The 22,844-nt window shown below is 33.6% G+C and overlaps 1 protein-coding gene and 1 long non-coding RNA gene across 52 annotated transcripts in view; both read right to left on the bottom strand.

The window, feature by feature from the left end:
* ptprc (protein tyrosine phosphatase receptor type C) overlaps window positions 1–22,844 on the bottom strand; it is an 82,883-nt gene that overhangs the window by 32,045 nt on the left and 27,994 nt on the right. For 35 of the 50 annotated variants that reach the window (XM_073937871.1, XM_073937870.1, XM_073937864.1 and 32 more), the window contains 5 exons: window positions 1,511–1,591; window positions 1,384–1,407; window positions 1,044–1,283; window positions 381–560; window positions 120–242 (listed from right to left, as the gene is read on the bottom strand). In XM_073937871.1, coding sequence (XP_073793972.1) covers window positions 120–242; window positions 381–560; window positions 1,044–1,283; window positions 1,384–1,407; window positions 1,511–1,591 — 648 coding nt within the window. Of the gene's footprint in view, window positions 1–119; window positions 243–380; window positions 561–1,043; window positions 1,284–1,383; window positions 1,408–1,510; window positions 1,592–2,808; window positions 4,314–13,143; window positions 13,473–13,587; window positions 13,672–14,056; window positions 14,177–14,981; window positions 15,069–15,191; window positions 15,279–15,780; window positions 15,862–15,976; window positions 16,061–16,445; window positions 16,566–17,334; window positions 17,422–17,544; window positions 17,632–18,247; window positions 18,335–18,447; window positions 18,532–19,142; window positions 19,206–20,121; window positions 20,209–21,899; window positions 21,969–22,125; window positions 22,237–22,775 lie in introns of those variants that run through there. The other 15 variants (XM_073937876.1, XM_073937875.1, XM_073937873.1 and 12 more) reach the window with 6 other exon arrangements.
* Window positions 6,975–10,598, bottom strand: LOC141380327 (uncharacterized). 2 transcript variants are annotated; one of them, XR_012398194.1, is made up of 6 exons: window positions 10,561–10,598; window positions 10,128–10,240; window positions 9,044–9,170; window positions 8,782–8,867; window positions 8,441–8,483; window positions 6,975–8,343 (listed from the first exon to the last, which is right to left on the bottom strand). It is a non-coding gene; the product is annotated as an uncharacterized lncRNA (long non-coding RNA). The 2 variants fall into 2 exon arrangements; XR_012398195.1 differs by lacking the exon at window positions 10,561–10,598 and adding an exon at window positions 9,637–9,797 and having other exon boundaries at window positions 10,128–10,241.

Below are 22,844 nucleotides of genomic sequence, written 5' to 3' on the forward strand. Positions count from 1 at the left end.
CTAAAGCAAAAAGCAAAAAAAAAAAAAACATTAAATCATTTTCTTTAATAATCAGCTCATTAAAGTAATTTTCAAATAATAACATTTTTATAATACTAACAAACATTGACATTACTTACTTCCACCACCACAGTCAATCTCAAATGTATCATTGCAGTCACTCATTCTGGTTTTATTGAGTGGTTTATTACTCCACTCGAACTTAGTGGGAATAGTTTTGTTGTATTTCAGTTCAGGTTTGACTGAAATGAAAACAACAATACATTCAATTAGTATGTGAAATTATATCACTGATGCAAATTATATGACTCTTGTATACATTTTTCTTAACAGTGGTCTAAAATAATATAATAATAATTATCTATGTACTAAATAATTACCTGGGGGCATGAGGACTTTCATTGCGTAAATGCATTTGTCTAGGTTAATTTCAATTGATCGCTGAACACATGAGTCTTCGGCTGTTATGTTTGCACAACCTGTCAAGTTCCATTTTTTATCTTCAAAACACACTTGCTTGTCACCGACATCTATGGCAGTATATTCTTTACTTTCAGAGTCTAAAAACAAAGAAATTCTGGTCACTCTTTACAATAAGATTCCATTGGTTAATGCTAGTTAATGCATTTAGTAACACTAAAGTAAGAACGAACAATACTTGTACAAAATTTACTAATGTATAATTAAAACCTAAATTCTGCTTGTTAACATAAGTTAATCATTATGAGTTCAAAAGGACTAACAATCAACTACTATATTTTTATTAACTTACATTAAATACATGAATATATGTATTGTTTACTGTTAGTTCTGGTTAATAATTACATCAATCACTGTAACATAAACTAATGGAAACTTATTGTAGTGTTACCGAAATTATTTACACAGAAACAGACATTACATTCCTGGTTTACATCAATTAATGAAAACTCAAAGTTATGAATTAAAATCAAAACAACATTTTTAGCCATGCTATTTAGAAGGAAGAATTTCATATTCATATCTGGCAAAATCACATAGTAATGTCCCTGTAAATGACTTACCGTTGGAATAAAAAGAGTTTTTCCCCTTGACAGTACAGTTGTCAACGTGGATGGTGTATTCGGTGCATGGTTTTAACATTTTAAGTGGTATTTTGAGGGGTGAAATTCCATTGCTAATTGTCTCAGTGTTGTGCTTTAACTTGATTATGTACGTTTGGTTTTTATAGTCTCTTGCATTATTGGGGATTGAAGACACATTGATTATTGCTTCAGTCTCATTCCATGTTATGTTGTACTGACCTGTAAGTGCAAATGAACATTAACAAATTAATAAGAAGCAAATTATAGATACTGAACATCGCAAACAGAGGTGACTTCACAAAACAAGTGCAATACTCACATGTCTCTTCGCTTATTTTGGCACCTGGAAAAAGCAGAAATTTATAAATTAGTCATAACGAATCAAGTTATTTTGTCACAATAATCTGTAATCATTTGTACTGAGAGCACAAATGGAATGAATTTACCCATGCTGGTGGTCTTGACTGGGGGTATGGGTGAGGTGGGTTGCATGAGGGTGATGTTTGGAGGTAAGCTGGTATCATTCACTAGGTAACAATAGAAGAGTTAAATCTGGCTGCCCAGGCCACAGATCACCTTATAAGCTGTGATCAATAATGTGATCATTCATTACATTATGTAATTCTCAAAAGATTATCCATCTGATGCACAATATTGGGTCTAAAGTGACCAGAGTGAGTTTTTTTATTGTACAGGTACTGTATTTTTTTTTTTTTTAGTTCTGCTTATTATTACATGATTTCTATAAAAGTCTCATTACGTTTCTTCTAAATCTCTAATTAAAATTTTGTCTTTTTGTTTTTGATAATTGAGAGTGTGTTAGAATAGCACACGTTATTCCAAATCCTCTAAACGACTATTTTTTATGTTTGGAAGAAATGGCATGATGTTTACACTAAAAATGTATTTTATTTTGAAACATGCAACTATAAATCATGAATCTAGAGAGAAACTAAAGAGAGAAATCTAGAGATTTGTCAAGTGGTACTTATTTTTTCCAGAGTTGTATACTGTATAAATGAATTTCATTGTTTAGTATTCCAAGTATTGCTTAATGAAATTTCAATCATCTCAAATCCTAATTTTCATTGTTCTTTTCTGAATTTGTGAGTAAATGTACTTGCAAAAGGTTGTGAATATTTAATCTACAGTATAAATACAACTGAGCTTTTTGTAAAATTACAAAAATTAATTTGTGGAAGTCAAAAGCAAGAAATTTGATGAATACCTGCCAAATACTTTAAATGGTAAAATATTATTGAAGGAAAACAGCTTGAAAGCCATGTATTTTTGGTCAAAGAGCCACTACTGTACACTCTTGCATTCACACACATACACTACTGTTACTGGAAGTTTTGGTAGTGCTTTGTTGTTGCAAGGTCCGTGGAGGTGAGGTTGGTGTGTTTGCCTTGTTAATATTTTCAGTATTATTACCTAAAATGGATTAATGAATAAAAAAAAATTGGGGAAATTTTTGATGACTTGAAATAATACTAGATTTTTGTTCCTTTTTTTAAAAAAAGTAGCCCTTAAATTTAATGTATTATAACAACAGAATGCATACACTCGACAGTATCCAAATATATTTTAGCAAACTAAAACTCAAAAATTCGTGGTTTAAAAAAAACAGAATGTCAAATACGATGATGACATTAAAGAATGATTACATGAGGAAGAAAAGTTGATCTTTTAAACAATATACAAATTAATGAAAAAAATTTACTTAATGGTAATACAGTGTTACCTGGAGTGGTGATGATGACGTGTTGTTGCATGATGGTGCGTGAAGGTAAGCCTGTAGGTTTTGTGTCATTTATATCTTTAGTAAACATTATAATGGCTGTTATAATAAATTACATTTTTATATAATAAATACACTGACACTAAGGAAGCTGGACAATACATGGCAAGTAAAATTAGCACCAAAAATTGACTCATTGTTACAATAAACTGCAGAAGTTCTGCAATATACATAGGCCTACATAAATTATACATTTACACTACACAGGTCCCGAAAGTATAAGGTTTTCTTACGAGACTTTTTAAACTCTCACAAGGGTTATTTTTATGATTAACTGTTGACTTCTATGCCAAACACTTTGAATTGATTGCTACCAATTGAATCCATTAGAATAACACACTGTTATCTATCAATAAGTGTTTCAAATATAATATAAACAAGCACATACTGTATATAGGTTAGTGATCATGAATTAAGCTATTTTGTCACAATAAACTGTAATCATTTGTAGAGTGAGCTCAAATGGTGTGACTTTACCTGTGCTGGTCTTGGTGACTGTGGGTGAGGTGGAGTGTATGAGGGTGGTGTTTAAAGGTGCTGGAGGTGCTGCTGGTGTGTTTACTAGTTAACAATATAAGAGTTAAAACTGGCGGAACAGGCCACAGATTAACTTATTAGCTGATACTGTTGATTTAGTCATGTCAAAGATGAACCATTTACTGCACAATATTGGGTCTAAAGTAAGCAGAATGAGTTTTTATATTTAACAGGTTTGAGAAGCCAAAAGAAAGAGCACTATAGTTCTCAGTTTATATGGGTTTACTGTGTTTAATGAACTTTCAATCGACTCAAATCCAAATTTTCATTTTTTCCTTTCTTACTTATTTAATAAAAAAATTGCAAATATCAATGGTTCCTCAATTTGTCCTTTTTGACCAATAGGAGTAAAATCAATGTAGAGTAGAAATAAAAAAGATTGCGCTTCATGTAGGTTAAATATCAAAAAAGTTATTTGTGGAAAACAAAACATTTATTTAATGAATACCTGGAATTAATACAAGATAAAGTATATTTAATTCAAAAACATCCCATAACTGGAATGACACAGGAATTAAAAACAGGTCATTTTAGACCCATTTTATCAAAGAGTTATTATATACTGCAGTAGTATTAGCCATGTCAAAAGAAAGGCAGGAATCATTTGTAGAGAGAGCTCAAATAATGTAACTTTACCCGTGCTGGTTTTAGTGACTGTGGGTGAGATGGAGTGCGTGGGAGTGGGATTTGCAGGTGCTGGTGTTGCTGCTGCTTTCACCAGTTAAAAAAAGAAGAGTTTAATCTGGCTGATCAGGCCACAGATCACCAGAACAGCTGATACTGTGTATTGCTGTGATCTGTGATGACATCCTGCACTACTGGTCAAACCCCCTAATCAAAATTACAATTTAAAAAATGATGCTAACCTTGCAACATGGCCAACACCCTTGGAAGCATTTATACTTGTACTCATAATCCCTAATATCTGCGGAGAGACATATGATTCCCCTTATATCAAATATGTGAGCCATTTTCTTAATGTTGGCCATAAACAATGGTATAGTAACTGAAGACAGGGTAAAAAAAACAGAGGTAAACTGTATAAACACTTGAAAAATGAAAGCCTAATACACTTTTGTTTAGTTTTTTATTTATTTTTTGTTACTTTTTGTTTTGTTTTGTATTCTGCTTAATTTTAGTACTATCCCCTAAATCAGTGCTCCCTAACTGTTTTATCACTGCAGACCAGTCAACACTTTACAATTTTACCTGGGAGGTTGGGGGCTGTGTACTTAGATTGCTACTGTAGGCGACAATCAACCATTTTCTCAAAGGTTGACAAGCTGACAAAACATTGCTGCAGCTCTGATACAAGTTTAATTTATGGATGAATTTAAAAAGCACTGCAGTGTTTCTCTGAGAAAATAAGCCTATACCGAAATGTGTATATTACATACAAAATAAGAAGTTGATTGGTCAGTTCATATTATGCGACTCGAGGTGCACTCGCAGCATTCTGAAGATGATTCCAAATGGGGGCGCTTGGAAGACATGAGCATGTCGCTCTCAATATGTGCACACAAGCCGTGCGCATCCATTGGAAATAGCGGACCGCCAACATTTGCTGTCTCCAGCAGTTGATCTTCTTACACAGACATGCTGGATTCATCTGATTTGTTGACAAATGTGTTGCGGATTAATTCACTAGCAGTTAATGGGTCCTTCACTGGGCCTTTTCTCTTTCATAAACTTTCCAAAATTGTTTTAATTATTTTGCTAGCTTGTGGATTAAAAAAAAAAAAAAAAAAAAATATATATATATATATATATATATATATATATATATATATATATATATATATATATATATATATATATATATAGAGAGAGAGAGAGAGAGAGAGAGAGAGAGAGAGAGAGAGAGATTTTTTTCAAAATAAAAAATTGTTAGACTCAGATAATGAATAAGATGAAAATAATTAAGGAGTTTAATGCTTGAAGGTAAGGTGGTACTGGCCTTTTGGTCTTCTAATGCTGGTAGTTGGTGATAGAAGAGTTTAGAAAATGACAGGATATTACTGCACTTTTTAGCAATATTACTCCAGACTTAAGCCTGATTTATACTTCTGCAAGAGAAATTTCCAAAGTAACATGAATTCACTGGTCAACAACTGCTAAATTGTTAATAACTTTCACCTCCTCATATGTTTCCATAATGTCTCTGCAGGAAAGTAAAGGGAGTTTCTGGATCAGTGGGAGTTACCTAAATTGGTTAACAAGAGGGCTGGTTTTCAACCTGTTTGGCTCATTATATCAGATTTATTTTATTTGACAAATTTACTTCATTGATTCTGTAATTGATCCTGTGGCCTATTTAAGAATGCTGTGGATGTGCACTTATCTCAAATATCTACATCAAGCTTGAAACTGTGGCACCTTTTCATTGTGGACCAGCAAACATGCAATAGACCAATGCAGAAGACACTGATTAAACTAGATCAAGCCACACTTCTTCTGTTATCCTGGATTTCTTTATTCTACTTCTGTGCAAAACCCTTCTGGATTGCTGTTGCTGTTTTGTTGTAGCATATAGGTGAGTGAAGGAGAGTTTGATGTGTTTGCCTTTTTATCTCTGATACTACTCTCTAAATGATGATTATTTTTAGATTAAATTAAATGTTGCTCATATGATTAGTTTTATTCAACCTATATGGGACATAAAAAACCTCAAAATATAATGTCAAATGCAGCATTACCTGATTTTTTGCTGGTGTCTTGTGTTGAGGCATTGAGTATGGGTGAGAGTGTATTGTTTTTCATAGGCAATTCTGAATCAGAACCATTCCCTACATGTGAATGATTATGTGATCAATGTGTTTTCTCATAAATATTTGCATATAGATTAGATATTAGTTATGTACATGTAAATATAATAATTAATAGTGGATTTTCATTCATTGATGTTCAAAATTAGATATTACATTAGTCATATTAAATGTTACAAATGGCACAAACACCACTGCCTGCATGTCAACAAATAAAATATATAGGAGATGAAATAAACTAATCCTAAAAAAACATTAAAGTCTAGATGAAATATAAACATGAAGACCACTGTAGCCTAAAGGGTTTGCTAGGGTTTTAAACAGCCAATGAATAAGTCTGTCTGTCAGTCTGTCTGTCTGTCTGTCTGTCTGTCTGTCTGTCTCTCTGTCTGTCTGTCTGTCTGTCTGTCTGTCTGTCTGTCTGTCTGTCTTTCTATTAATCAATTAATCAATCATTTAGTCAACAATTGATCAATAAATAATTAATCGAATTATTAATCAATCAGTCCGTCTATCAATCAATCAACAAGTTAGTCGTTGATCAAACAGTCAATCAATCATTCAATTAACCAATCAATCAACTTATTAATCAATCAGTCCGTCTATCAATTAATCCAGTGATCCATCATTTATTCATTCATTCATTTACTAAATCATTCAGTCAGTCAGCCAATCAATCTTGAAAGTATTAATATACATCATTTTTCTTGAAGCATGACATAATGGTAAGATGGAGGTCAGGGTGTGAAAGTGTTTGTAACAGACTAGCAATGCAGGAGTGTGAGTGTGTTGATGTTGTGGAGTCACCTTTATCTGGGATGCTTTCAACAGGCGTTTTGGATGTGGTGGGATTGTTGTTTGATTGAGGGTCTGTAATGATGGATTGACACCATGAAATATCTAAGCATATGAAGCTTTCGAAAGACACATACTCAACAGGACAAATCGAGTGTTGGGGAGTAGCTAACCTTAGCTTCTATCTGTGCTACATTTTCAGCAGCTTGACCGAAGCTCAGCCACTTTTGATACAATCTAACTTTTCCAGTAGCTAGTTACTTTTTCCAGCAAGTAGTGAAGTAGTTTAACAGCTACATTACATTTAGTGAAGCTGCAATGGTCTGAAGCAGCACAGCATCGTCTTACAAGATTACACACTATAATACTATATTACAGCCATCTGTTGCTAATTATCACACATCTCATTGCTTTACATTATTTATTTATTAATTTATTACTGTTATTTGGTCGTAGCATTCAATTCATGAAGTATTTCAACAGTTGTCAGTCTAAAGTAAGAGCATGGTGTGAAGGCTTCAATAATATTTCTTATCAAAATGGAGACATTAAGTTTATTTAAATTAATTTATCTTATGTACTTTATTTTATTTTTTTAGAAAATGCTATCATACACAGCAAAATGTGGGGACCCAAAACAACTCTATGGGTGTTAATTTCAACACTTTGAAAGTGTCTCATGGGGTCCACTCAAAACAGACTTAAATCAACACTTTCAAAAGGGTTGGCACATTGACACCGAAGTAAGGGTTAATTTTAACTCAGGGCAGAGTTAAAAAATGTAACTATATTTAACACCACCTGGTGTAATATATTATTTTATTCAACTCTCTTGAGTGTAAATATGGTAAAAAGGTCAAATAGACTGTAAATTACAAAATAAAGACATTTTATTTAAAAAAACATTCACAACTTCAACAATTCATTCAATTTTTAAAATGCAACAATGTCAAATATGCTTTAAATGTTTTATTAGTACAGACAGTATCAACAAAATATGATGTCCAAACTTTATGTTTCATCAGAGCAATTTGAAAGTTCAATATATCGTCACTCATAGTTTTCTTCTGAACGCATAGTTTTCTTCTGAAATCACATTTTAAACAACTTGGCGTGCAAATCTTTCACTTCTGGTGTTTCCTTGGTCCTCCACATCAAACACAGCAGTTTAAATGAAGGTATAAATGCTGTAAACTTGTGTGAAAACAAACTGGAGCTAGGAAATCTCATCAAGCATGTCCTGTGAATGAAGTGCTTCCCAGCCACAGGATGACCTTTTTATCCATGACGATGTAGCAGCTGCTGATCGCTCGTCTGGTGGTTCCTGATGCATGGATATAGGGTGATGCTCATCTAAGAACTCTTCAAGACTCCAGCATGACTAAGATAAATGTTTGAAAACAAATTGCAATCAAATTCTATGATATATTTAAAAGAACATTTAAAGTAAATAAAACATTCAAGAAATCTAAACTCACCTTTTGAAAATCTTCATGATGATCCACAACTTGACTCTCCCAGCTGGTTGAGGTGACAGGATATGGAAAAGTAGAAAAAACACATACATCACTGTTGGATCTCCAAAAACAATTAGGTTAACCACTATGACTAGAACTAGAAAAACAGGCAGCTGTCTGTCCAGAATCCTGAATTTAACACAACACTTGGAGCAAAATTTAGAGGAGCTTAAAATCTTTTATATCATTTAGTGATGCTGACTTCCCCAAAATATTGGCCACAGTGTAAAAAATATTCATAAACTTACAGTTTTCTGTAAGCGTGTGCGTGCGTGTGTGTGTGTGTGTGCGTGTTTCTTTACCAGATTCAACTTGTTAGGCCCTTTCAGGTCCAGTATTGACGCCACCTTTCCTGGAGTCTAGCAGATGTTTCAGGTCCAAATAGAATCTAAAATATTAGGATAAGGAGAAGAGGAAAAGTGCAAAGCAAAGAGCAAAACATTATTTAAGTAAAAGTTCACCCACAATACAAAACTTATCACCTTCATGTCATTTGTTATTCTCTAATGCTCTAATACCCTCTCAGCTTATTATGAAACAAATACAGAACTTTATCAAACATACCTTCATTATTATCACCACATATGACCAAGAAGGTGTGCTTGGTCATTTCACCAACTCTGGAAATACACCATCCGTCTCTAATCAGCCACCGTCACAGGGTCTTGTGTTATTGTACAGAGAACTGTGGCTGTTAAAAAACAACAACACATTAGTATCTAACACATATGCATAACCTTCAGATAAAAAAGAGAGATGAACATCACAAAGTATGCCTCACACATTTTCACATATCTTTTGATTCAGATGTTGATTATTGATAATAAATCTACAAATCAAACCTGTATCATCATTAGGCTGCTCAAATATGAATCAGTTGATTAATTTTACAGACAGGTGGCTGTTTACAACGCACTAATAAAACGGAAATGTTGTGTACAGTACATGCTAAGTTTAGCCTATAGTTTTAAGCACAATATCATGCGGGAGAAAAAGCTTGACTAAGATGTTCCTGACAACAGAAATAGCCTAACTTACTAACGTCAGACATCCCGAGTTGGGAAAAGTCATTTTCGGGGGATACAGAGTTGATTTGCGGGAGGTAGCGCGAGAGATAAGTACCTGAAGAGCAATGGGATGAGCTGCGCGCGACGTACCTGAAGAGCGGTGGGGGTGACTTGAGCGCGACGTACCTGAAGAGCTGGGAGGGATGCGGTGGAGAGGGGCGTGCAAAGTGTTTATTGACCGGGCGGGAGACGCGCGATTTCCGGGAGATGATCATTCATTTGCGGGCATCTACTTGGGCATCTGGGAGTCTCTGTGCATTTGCGGAATAACGTTAACGTTAGTCCCGCAACTTCCGGGAGACTTCTGTAACGTTAAATGTCTGATAAAGTGCAAACGCGGTCATTTAAAGACATTAATGTTAACATTCCGACTTTAATGGTTGTCAACACTTAATATAATTCAAGCGTACGTTATCACACGAGTCTAAGTTATGGACTAATGGTATATGGACGGCCACGAATGAACCAGTTTAAAAGGGCCGCGGTGTTTAAAATAACCAAATTGACGTACACGAATAACAAAAAATCATTTGTTTCAGTCAGGAAGCCTTTTACAATTAAGCATATGTTCATTTACTCACCAGATATGTTTTAGAAACTCTCCAGAGCTTATGGAAACCGTCCTGTGTTGCCGTTAGCATCCGGGCAGAGTAGGCTAACGTTAGGCGGCTCCGGGGATTCCCTCGCTAGTTTGCTTAGAATTAAAGGAGAAGTGTCGATTTTATTTTACAGATGGGTAACAACGCACAAAATGGCATTAAGCGTGACAGAAATGTGCTGAACATGTACATTTGATGTTTTTATGCACTATGTATGCGTGAGCATATATAAAAACATTCTTGAAAAGAAGTCAATAGTAATGCAGTTAAGCTAGATACACAAACGACCATGAATGAACCACAGAAGTTTAAAATTGTCACTCCATTCTAAAGTTATTAACTTAAAAACATGTTTACAACTGTATTTCCTTAAAGAAAGTCAGTAAAATACCAACATTTAGGTAGTTTGACTCACCAGTTGCTGTTCTAAACCTCAGATGGAAAATGGCGTCTGGAAAATTCTTCAGTGACTGGGGCTGCATGAATTCCCGGATGTTGGAAATAACACCACCAAGTGTAGAAAAGATAACTCCTTGATTTCGCACTGAATAAAATCAATTCTAACTCTTATTATATTCATTTATCAAAATCTAACTCTTTAACGTCAACACTTTACTCTCAAATGCTTCAACACCGAGAATTTAACTCTGATGAATTTGCTGTGTATGCTAGATCTGACTTAATTGTTTTATTATTGCAATGCAACATTTGTTGCATTTTTGTATTTTTAACTATTATTTGTAAACTATAAAGCTTCGTAGCTTAAGTTTAATATTGGCCTTTAGGAACTTAGCTTAGCTACTTTTGCTGATGAGTAACTTGTAGCTTATCAAGTTATTGTTTCAGAGTAGCTTCCTCAACACTGAACAAATCATAAATTGATTTGGGTTTTGGAGCTGGGAATTATTTGGGTTTTGGCATTGAGTAACAGATGTACCCGCTAAATGATAATGAGCATAATGAGAAAAGTTAATCTTTTAAACAATATACAAATGTATTAAACACATGAAACTGAATGTAATGCAGTGTGAACTGGAGTGGTGCTGATGTGTTGTTGCTTGGTAGTGTGTGAAGACAAGCCTGTTGGTTTTGTGTAATTTATATCTTTAGTAAATATTATAATGGTTTTTATATTAAATTACATTCTAATATAATAAATACACTGACACTAAGGAAGCTGGACAATACATGGCATTTAAATATAGCACCAAAAGCTGACTATAATTATTACTATAAACTGCAGAAGTTCAGCAATATTTATATATTTACACTTTACAGGGTCCAAATATGAAGTTTTTACTCACAGTTTTTATAATTACCTGTTGACTTTTATGCCAAACACTTCAAATTGATTGATACCAAATACAACTGTTAAAATCATATACTGTTATCTATATCAATGTGTTTAAAATAGTACATATTGTATAAAAAAACATATTTTTTCACATATTTATTGGTTATTAATCATGAATTAAGACATTTTGTTACAATAAACTGTAATCATTAGAAGAGAGAGTTCAAATGGTGTGACTTTACCAGTGCTGGTGCTGGCGACTGTAGGTGTGGATGTGGGTGTGGGTGAGGTGGAGTGCATGAGGGTGGTGTTTGAAGGTGCTGGATATGCTGCTGCTGCTTTCACTAGTCAACAATAGAAGGGTTAAAACTGGCAGATCGGGCCATAGATTACCTTATTAGCTGATACTGTTCATTTAGTCATGTCAAAGATGAACTCTTTAATGCACAATTTTGGATCTAAAGTGAGCAGAATGAGTTTTTATGTTTTACAGGTATGAGGAGACAAAAAAGAGAGCACTTCTCAGATTATATAGATTTACTATATTTATTAGGTATGTGTTATTTTATAAAGGTCAGATAACTTTTCTTCCAAATTTCAAATTTAAATGTTGTCATTTAAAATTAGCTTTCATTTGTTGTTTGAAAATCAGGGTTATTCCACCAAATATTGATTTCAACTCTTTAATCTCAAAATCTTCTACAATTGAAACATTGGTTTGCCTAAAGGTAAATATGAATATGTTTGAAAATATAGCATAATTTTGTAGGTATCAGTAATAGGTAATATTTTTGTCATTTAAAGTGTCTTTCACATCGTACACAGAAAGCTGTGCACTATGAAACAGATGAATCTCAATGGCTTGCACAGTGCAAGATTGGTTTGTTGTTGCACCAATCAAAGACCTCAAGCTGACAAGCTCGCCACAGTCAGAGTTTAAAATAGGCGGTCAGTGCAGCACATTCTGTGTGCGGTGTGAAAGCTGCTTTATGCAACAAAAACAGCTACATTTTATTTTAAATTTGGAAGAAATATAGTCAGGAATCATTTATACAGAGAGCTCAAATGGTGTGACTTTACCCGTGCTGGTGTTGGTGACTGTGTGTGCGGTTGTGTTGGAGTGCATGAGGGTGGTCTTTGGAAGTGATCTGGTTTCATTCACTAGTTAACAACAGAAGAGTTAGAACTGGCTGACCAGGCCACAAATGACCTTATTAGCTGATAGTGTGAATTACTGTTTAAGATGAAATACAACAGTAGTATTAGCCATGATAGATAGGCAGGAATTGTTTGTACAGAGAGTACAATGGTGGTGTTTTACCAATTGGTTTGGTGGTGGGTTTAGGTGAGCTTGAGGAGGAGAGTGTGGAGAGATTGGAAGTGGATGCAGGGAGTTTAGTTGTTGAAGGTATGGTGATGCCATCATTTTGGCCTTGTTATGTTGGAAGATGATGATAAAACAGTTAAAAATATGACTGGCAAGAAAATTACTGCACTGAAAACTAATCTAGAATGCTGTATTGCTTGACACAAATAAATGCACTGATACACATTACAGCAAAGGAAATATGGAAAAGCAAGTTTATGATCGTGTGACATTCGGCACTACTGGTCAAAATTATGATTTTAAATAAATGTTTTCTTATTATACACAATTTAAAATAAAATTTATTTCTGTGATTTTCAGCATTATTACTCCAGACTTAAGCCTGATTTATACTTCAGCATTAAGCAACGCTCTACCCCACGATGGAAACTTTGCAACATGGCCAAAATGAACACATTATCTCTAAAATCTCTACAGTGACATTGGTATTCCTCTTATATCAATGTTTTGGGAAATTTTTTCTTCATTTTGGCCACAAACAATAGTATAGTAACTGAAGACAATGTAAAAACACCAGTAAATAGATTGTAAACACTTGAAAAAGGAAAGCTAAATACACTGTTACCTGCACTGATGGTTGTGTGTTGCGTATGGCTTAGTGGAGGTGAGATTGATGTGCTTGTCTGGTTATTTTTAGTACTATCCCCTAAATGATAATAGTTATTAGAATTAATGTAATTGTTGTATTCATCAATATGTTTATACAATCTAGAATAAGATATAAAAAAAAAACTGAAATATAATATTTAAAACACTGTTACCTGAAGTGTTGGTGATGTTTTGTTGTTGCAAGATGCGTGGAGGTGAGGTTGATGTGTTTGTCGGGTTATTATCTTTAATAGTCACTAAATGATATAGGGTGGTTATTGGAATAAATGAAATGTTTTTCTTGTTCATTACTTTTACACAATACATAAATTTGTTATATTATAAATAAAGTTGTTATATTAAAGTACATTCTTATATAATAAACACACTGATACTAAGGAAGCTGGACAATACCAGTTTTTATAATTACCTGTTGACTTTTATACCAGACACTTCAAATTGATTGCTACTAATTAAATCTACTTGAATAGAATACTGTTATCTATATCAACAAGTGTTTCAAATATTATATATTGTATAAAAAAGCACATATTTATAGGTTAATCATCATGAATCAAGACATTTTGTCACAATAAACTAATCATTTGAAGAGAGTGTGATGTGAAATTGGTGTGACTTTACCAGTGCTGGTGCTGGTGCTGGCGACTGTGGGTGTGGATTTGGATGTGGGTGTGGATTTGGATGTGGGTGTCAGAGAAGTGGAGTGTATGAGGGTGGTGTTTGAAGGTGCTGGAGGTGCAGCTAGTTAACAATAGAAAAGTTAAAACTGGCTAATCAGACCACATATTACCTTATTAGCTGATACTGTTCATTTAGTCATATCAAAGATAAACCAAGCTGACAAAACATTGCTGCAGCTCTGATACAAGTTTAATTTATGGAGAAAATTAAAAAGCACTGCAGTGTTTCTCTGAGAAAATAAGCCTACCGAAATGTGTATATTGCATAAAAAATATGAAGCTGATTAGTCAGTTCATATCATGTCACTCAAGGTGCGTTCACAGCACTCTGAAGATGTTTCCAAATGGGTGCACCTGTAAGGTGCAAGCACGTCGCTCTTAATATGCACGCAAGCCGTGCGCATCCATTGGTAATAGCAGACCGACGACATTTGCGGTCTCCAGCAGTTGATCTTACACAGACATGCTGAATTCACCTGATTTGTTGACAAATGTGTTACGGATGAATTCCTTGGCAGTTCATGGGTCCTTCACTGGGCCTTTTCCCTTTAGCAAAATGTCTGTTTCTTACTTATTTTGCTAGCTTGGGCGTTAAATTTTGGCACTCAAGTGAGAGAAATGTAACTGAGAGAATACTGTTATTTTTCAAAATAAAAGATTGTTCAGACTCAGATAATGAATAAGATGGAAATAATTAAGGATTTCTTGCGTGATCTACAGAGTGGTACCAGACTGGGGTTTGGGGACCACTGCCCTAAATGATAATAGTTATTAGAATTATTTTAAATGTTGTTCTTATCAATACGTTTATACAATCTAGTATGGGATACACAAAAACCCTGAAATAAAATTTTAAACACTTTTACCTGAAGTGTTGGTGGTGCTTGGCTGTTGTGAGATGAGTGGAGTTGAGGTTGGTGTGTTTGTCTTGTTATTTTGTTCAGTATTACACACTGAATGATAATGATTATTAGAGTAAATCAAATGTTGCTTTTATAAATGTTTTTTTACACAAATTAGCATGTGATGTTAAAAATACTAAACAAAACTGAAATATAACGTAAACACACTGTTACCTGAAGTGTTGGTGGTGTTTTGTTGTTGCGAGGTGCTTGTAGGTGAGGTTGGTGTGTTTGTCTTGTTATTATTTTCAGAATTATTACCTAAAATGGATGATTGAATCAAGTAAAGTGTTTTTTAAATATAACAGTTCAGTATGGGATAACATGGTGACTCGACATTATACAACATATAGTTTAGCAAACTGAAACTCTGATGTTGTGTTATTTCACGGCAGTGCGTGAAGTAGACAATTTGTTTTTGTGTCATTTATGTCCATAGTAAAACTTATAGTGGTTGTTAAATTAAATGACATTTTTCTATATAAATACACTGACACTAAAGAAGTTGGACAACACGTGACGACTAACATTAGCACCAAAAAATTGACTATTATAGTTACAATAAACTCCAGAAGTTCATATTTATATATTTACACTTTACAGGGTCTGAAATTAATTTTTTTCTTACCAGATTTTAAAGATCAAATATGTGGGCCATTTTCTTTATTTTGGCCAAAAACAATAGTATATTAACTGAGACAATGTAAAAACACCAGTAACCTGTTTTGAACACCTGAAAAAGGAAAGCTAAATACACTGTTACCTGCACTGATGGTTGTGTGTTGCGTATGGCTTAGTGGAGGTGAGATTGATGTGCTTGTCTGGTTATTTTTAGTACTATCCCCTAAATGATAATAGTTATTAGAATTAATGTAATTGTTGTATTCATCAATATGTTTATACAATCTAGAATAAGATATAAAAAAAAAACTGAAATATAATATGTAAAACACTGTTACCTGAAGTGTTGGTGATGTTTTGTTGTTGCAAGATGCGTGGAGGTGAGGTTGATGTGTTTGTCGGGTTATTATCTTTAATAGTCACTAAATGATATAGGGTGGTTATTGGAATAAATGAAATGTTTTTCTTGTTCATTACTTTTACACAATACATAAATTTGTTATATTATAAATAAAGTTGTTATATTAAAGTACATTCTTATATAATAAACACACTGATACTAAGGAAGCTGGACAATACCAGTTTTTATAATTACCTGTTGACTTTTATACCAGACACTTCAAATTGATTGCTACTAATTAAATCTACTTGAATAGAATACTGTTATCTATATCAACAAGTGTTTCAAATATTATATATTGTATAAAAAAGCACATATTTATAGGTTAATCATCATGAATCAAGACATTTTGTCACAATAAACTAATCATTTGAAGAGAGTGTGATGTGAAATTGGTGTGACTTTACCAGTGCTGGTGCTGGTGCTGGCGACTGTGGGTGTGGATTTGGATGTGGGTGTGGATTTGGATGTGGGTGTCGGAGAAGTGGAGTGTATGAGGGTGGTGTTTGAAGGTGCTGGAGGTGCAGCTAGTTAACAATAGAAAAGTTAAAACTGGCTAATCAGACCACATATTACCTTATTAGCTGATACTGTTCATTTAGTCATATCAAAGATAAACCAAGCTGACAAAACATTGCTGCAGCTCTGATACAAGTTTAATTTATGGAGAAAATTAAAAAGCACTGCAGTGTTTCTCTGAGAAAATAAGCCTACCGAAATGTGTATATTGCATAAAAAATATGAAGCTGATTAGTCAGTTCATATCATGTCACTCGAGGTGCGTTCACAGCACTCTGAAGATGTTTCAGGGTGACTATCATTGGTAATAGTAGACCGCCGACATTTGCGGTCTCCAGCCGTTGATCTTACACAGACATGCTGAATTCACCTGATTTGTTGACAAATGTGTTACGGATGAATTCCTTGGCAGTTCATGGGTCCTTCACTGGGCCTTTTCCCTTTAGCAAAATGTCTGTTTCTTACTTATTTTGCTAGCTTGGGCGTTAAATTTTGGCACTCAAGTGAGAGAAATGTAACTGAGAGAATACTGTTATTTTTCTAAATAAAAGATTGTTCAGACTCAGATAATGAATAAGTTGGAAATAATTAAGGATTTCTTGCGTGACCCAGTACCAATTGATCTACAGAGTGGTACCAGACTGGGGTTTGGGGACCACTGCCCTAAATGATAATAGTTATTAGAATTATTTTAAATGTTGTTCTTATCAATACGTTTATACAATCTAGTATGGGATACACAAAAATCCTGAAATATAAAATTTTAAACACTGTTACCTGAAGTGTTGGTGGTGCTTGGCTGTTGTGAGATGAGTGGAGTTGAGGTTGGTGTGTTTGTCTTGTTATTTTGTTCAGTATTACACACTGAATGGTAATGATTATTAGAGTAAATCAAATGTTGCTTTTATAAATGTTTTTTTACACAAATTAGCATGTGATGTTAAAAATACTAAACAAAACTGAAATATAACGTAAACACACTGTTACCTGAAGTGTTGTTGGTGTTTTGTTGTTGCGAGGTGCTTGTAGGTGAGGTTGGTGTGTTTGTCTTGTTATTATTTTCAGAATTATTACCTAAAATGGATGATTGAATCAAGTAAAGTGTTTTTTAAATATAACAGTTCAGTATGGGATAACATGGTGACTCGACATTATACAACATATAGTTTAGCAAACTGAAACTCTGATGTTGTGTTATTTCACGGCAGTGCGTGAAGTAGACAATTTGTTTTTGTGTCATTTATGTCCATAGTAAAACTTATAGTGGTTGTTAAATTAAATGACATTTTTCTATATAAATACACTGACACTAAAGAAGTTGGACAACACGTGACGACTAACATTAGCACCAAAAAATTGACTATTATAGTTACAATAAACTCCAGAAGTTCATATTTATATATTTACACTTTACAGGGTCTGAAATTAAGGTTTTCCAGATTTTGCCAGATTTTAAAACATCAACAAGGGTTATTTTTATAATTACCTGTTAATTTTTATATCAAACACTTCGAATTGATTGCTACCAATTAAACCATTATCTATATCAACAAGTGCACTATTTAATTTACAGCACTGATAATGATAATAGTTATTAGAATTAATGTAAATGTTGTATTTATCAATACTTTTATACAATCTAGAATGGGATATAAAAAAAACTGAAATATAATATTTAAAACACTGTTACCTGAAGTGTTGGTGATGTTTTGTTGTTGCAAGGTGCTTGGAGGTGAGGTTGATGTGTTAGTTTGGTCATTTCCTTTAATATAACTCACTGAATAATAATGATTATTAGATTAAATCAGATGTTGCTTTGATAAATATTTTTGTTATAATCTAGCATTGGACATTAAAAAAACTGAAATACATTGTTAAACACGCTGTTACCTGAAGTGTTGGTGAAGTTCTGTTGTTGCAAGGTGCTTGGAGGTGAGGTTGATGTGTTTGTCTGGTTATTATCTTTAATAGTCCCTAAATGATATTGGGTGGTTATTGGAATAAATCAAATGTGTCTCTTGTTCATTACTTTTATTTTTTAACTCATTACCTAATTAGTCCAAATGAGGTTCTATCTATATTTGCATTAATCATTTTCTTGTTCAACTTTTGTGCAATACCCCTCTGGAGTTTTATTGTTTTATTGTTGCGTTTGGTTGGATGAAAGTGAGGCTATCATTATTTTCTTTTATCCAGTCTAGTATGATATCAACCCCCTTGTCTGTCTGTCTGTCTGTCTATCTGTCTGTCTGTCTGTCAGTCAGTCAGTCAGTCAGTCAGTCAGTCAGTCAATCAATCAATCAATCAATCACTCAGTCAGTCAGTCAGTCAGTTAGTCAGTCAATTAATCAATCAATCAATCAATCCAGTGACCTCTCATCCATTCATTCATTCATTCATTCATTCATTCAATAAATCAATCAGTTATTCAGTCAGTCAATCGATTAGTCAATTGTGAAGACATAAATAAAAAAATATTGTTCTTGGAGCATGGCATGATGGGAAGATTGAGGTCAGAATATGAGAATGTGTGTGTGAAAGACTAGCAGTGCAGGAGTGTGAGTGTGTTGATGTTGTGGAGTCACCTTTATATGAGGGGCTTTCGGCAGATGTTTTGGATGTGGTGGGAGTGGCGTTTGACTCAGTGTCTGTAATGATGAATTGACACCATGAAATATCTAAGCATATGAAGCTTTCGAAAGACACATACTCAACAGGACAAATCGAGTGTTGGCGAGTAGCTAATCTCAGCTGTTATCTTGAGAAATTGAGGAATTTCTCAATTGAGATATTTAGAACTATGTGTAATAAAACATTAAGCTTCATAGCTTCAGTGTAAGAGCTACTTTTAGGAAGTAACTTGTAGTGAGGCATGCTACTTTTTAAGAAGTGTAGTTTGACTGTAGCTTAGCTAATGTTGCTGATGAGCAGCTTGTAGCTTATCAAGTTACAGTTTCAGAGTAGCTTCCCCAACACTGTACAAATCATAAATTGATTTGGGATTGGAGCTGGGAATTATTTGGGTTTTGGCATTGAGTAACAGATGTACCCCCTAAATGACAATGAGCATAATGAGAAAAGTTAATCTTTTAAACAATATACAAATGTATAAAACACATGAAACTGAATGTTAACGGTGTTACCTGGAGTGGTGCTGAAGGTGTGTTGTTGCATGATAGTGTGTGAAATCAAGCCTGTTGGTTTTGTGTCATTTATATTTTTAGTAAACTTTATAAGGGTTGTTATTATAAGTTTAGAAATATTTATATATTTACACTTTACAGAGTCCGAAGATTAATATTTTTCTAACCAGTTTTTACTTTTACCTGTTGATTTTTATGCTAAACACTTCAAATCAATTGTTACCAATTAACACTGTTAAACTATTATACTGTTATCTATATCAAGAATTGTTTAAAATAAATTATATAGTATAAAAAAAAATTGAACAAATTTTATCACAAATTTGCATGTTATTCATCATGAATCAAGATATTTAACAGTTCCCCGTTTAAGCTGATCATTTGTAAAGATAAAGCTCAAATGGTGTGACTGTACAGGTACCGGTGGTGATGACTGTGGGTGTGTTTGAGGTGGAGTGCATGAGGGTGGTGTCCGAAGATGCTTGAGATGCTGGTGCTGTTGCTTTCTCTAGTTAACAATAGAAGAGTTAACACTGGCTGATCAGATTACCTTATTAGCTGATACTGTTCATTTAGTCATGTCAAAGATGAACCATTCAATGCACAATATTGGGTCTAAAGTGAGCAGAATGACTTTTTATGTTCTTCCTACACAATGCTTAAACACGCAGGATGTACAGCAATACAGAAATATATTTACAAATGAAAAAGAATTAAAGGATTAAAATATTACAAAAATTAATACTTTCGACATAAATATAAAAACCACTGCGCCTCCTTGCCTTCTTCACCTTGGGTGCTTTTCTCAGTTTATTTATGAAAACTTGTTAAAGTATAATGTTATTATTACCATTAGTATTATTTAATATATGCATATTTATATTTGTTTTATTAAAAACAAGCTTAGATTTGTTCACCTGTCAGAGTTTGGACCATATGGGGCATAGGACGTTTCTTTGGATATAACTAGTTTTTTTGACCACACTTCGTTGTTATTGTTCATTTATTCCTTTGCTGGAAATTTTTAAATTTAGAAATACTGTAGTTTTAAAACAAATCTTTGTGCTTAACAAACAAAATTAATTATGTAGGCTAATACGTCCTCACTGGAGAGCGTACAACACCGTTTTCTTATGCACGAAAGAGAGAAACTGAAAGTAAAGGCCGAATAGAGAAGGCTCATTATTCTCTTGCTGCAGATCTGTTTAACTGTTTTCTTAACCCTCTACCGCACGCATTATGATAGATCTATGAAAAATATTTGACAGTTTTTCTTTTCTTAAAATGGATTAACTTGAAGTGCTGTAAAAAACATTTGGAAAAAATTATGTTTTAGGGTACTTTATGATATGTTACCATATGGCAACAACGTCTAACAGTGAATCTAACTTAGAAATTTCAAATTTAGAACTTTCCTTATAATTAATAATTTTGTTGTTTGAAATAATTCATTTAATGTTGCAGTATTATAAGCTTTAACACAGAACTTTACCTTATACATACTATGTATACTCCTATTCCAACAGCTTTTATTTATTCCATTCTTTTTTTTTACTGAATATTATTAAAACAAACCTAATATTGTATTATCATGTATACGACATATATTAAATATAAATATTTTCTCTAGTAAAATTATAACAATTAAATAACAAGTCTAGTAGATCCAGATGCATCAGAATAATGCAGCTACTAGCTAACAATGTTTAAATATTATACTATATACTTTACTGCGCCTGTTTTATCTGCCTCTGAGCTAACTTACCTGAACTGTCTCCATCACTGCTCTTGTCAAATGTCCAATCTGCATTATTCTCATGGTCACTAAAACCCATCTCATCCTCAATTTTATCTGATCTGATTTATCTGATCTTGATAATTGACATGATTTCATCCTTTGTTTTTATTGATATTTACATTTGCATTTAGCAAATCCTAACTTAAGATGTTCCTTTCCTTTTTTTTAAAAAACATTTATTTAATGAATAACTGGAATTATTAAAATGTAAAATATATTTAATTCAAAAACATCCCAAAACTGAAATTGAATATTGGTCATTTTAGACTCATTTTGTGCATTAGAATGGCTCTGCAGGGCTTGTGCATCAAAAAGAGTTATTTTATACCACAGTAGTATTAGCCATGACAAAAGATAGGCAGGAATCATTTGTAGAGAGAGTTCAAATAATGGGACTTTACCCGTGACTGTGAGTGTGGTTGCATTGGAGTGCATCAGGTCTGTGTTTGAAAGATTGCTGGTTTCTTTCACTAGTTAACAATAGAAGAGTTAAAATTGTCTGATTAGGCCACAAATCAAGTGAATACCTGACATTGTGCATTACTGTTTAAGATGAAATACTGCAGTAGTATTCGCAGTATATAGGCAGAAATTGTTTGTACAGAGAGCACAACGGTGGTGTTTTACCCATAATGATGGTAGTGGGTGGGGATGAGCTTGAGGTGGTGTGTGTGGAGTGATTGAAAGTGGATGTGTGGAGTTCAGAGACTGAAGTTAAGTTGGTGCCAGCCTCTTGGTCTTGTTGTGTTGGAAGATGATGATAAAAGAGTTTTTAAAAATGACTGACAAGGGTATTACTGCACTGCAAACTAATCTAGCATGCAGTATTGCTTCAAGCAAATAAATGCACTGATATACATTACAGCAGAGGACATCATGTGACATTCTACACTACTGGTCAAAATTACAATTATATATAAATGTTTTCGTATTTAACATAGTTTACAATTACATTTGTTCCTGTGATATTCAGCATTATTATTCCAGACTTAAGCCTGATTTATACTTTTGCATTGAGTAACTGATCGCTCTACCCCACGGTGTAAACCTTGCAACATGGCCAACACCGTTGTGAGCATTCATACTTGTACTCATCATCCCTAACATTGCACAGGGACATTTCTATTTTACTTATATCAAATCTGTGGGCCATTTTCTTTATTTTATCCAAAAGCAAAGTTTAATTTCTGACTCTGATATTTACATGGAAGTGTAAAAGCACAGATACAGTAAATGGGATATAAACACCTGAAAATGAAAACTAAACACACTGTTACCTGAACTGCTGGTGTTTTGTTGTTGTGTGGTGTGTGGGGGTGAGGTTGATGTGCTTGTCTGTTTATTAT

Source organism: Danio rerio, chromosome 22 (assembly GCF_049306965.1).
Source record: "Danio rerio strain Tuebingen ecotype United States chromosome 22, GRCz12tu, whole genome shotgun sequence".
NCBI classification, from domain to species: Eukaryota; Metazoa; Chordata; class Actinopteri; order Cypriniformes; family Danionidae; genus Danio; species Danio rerio.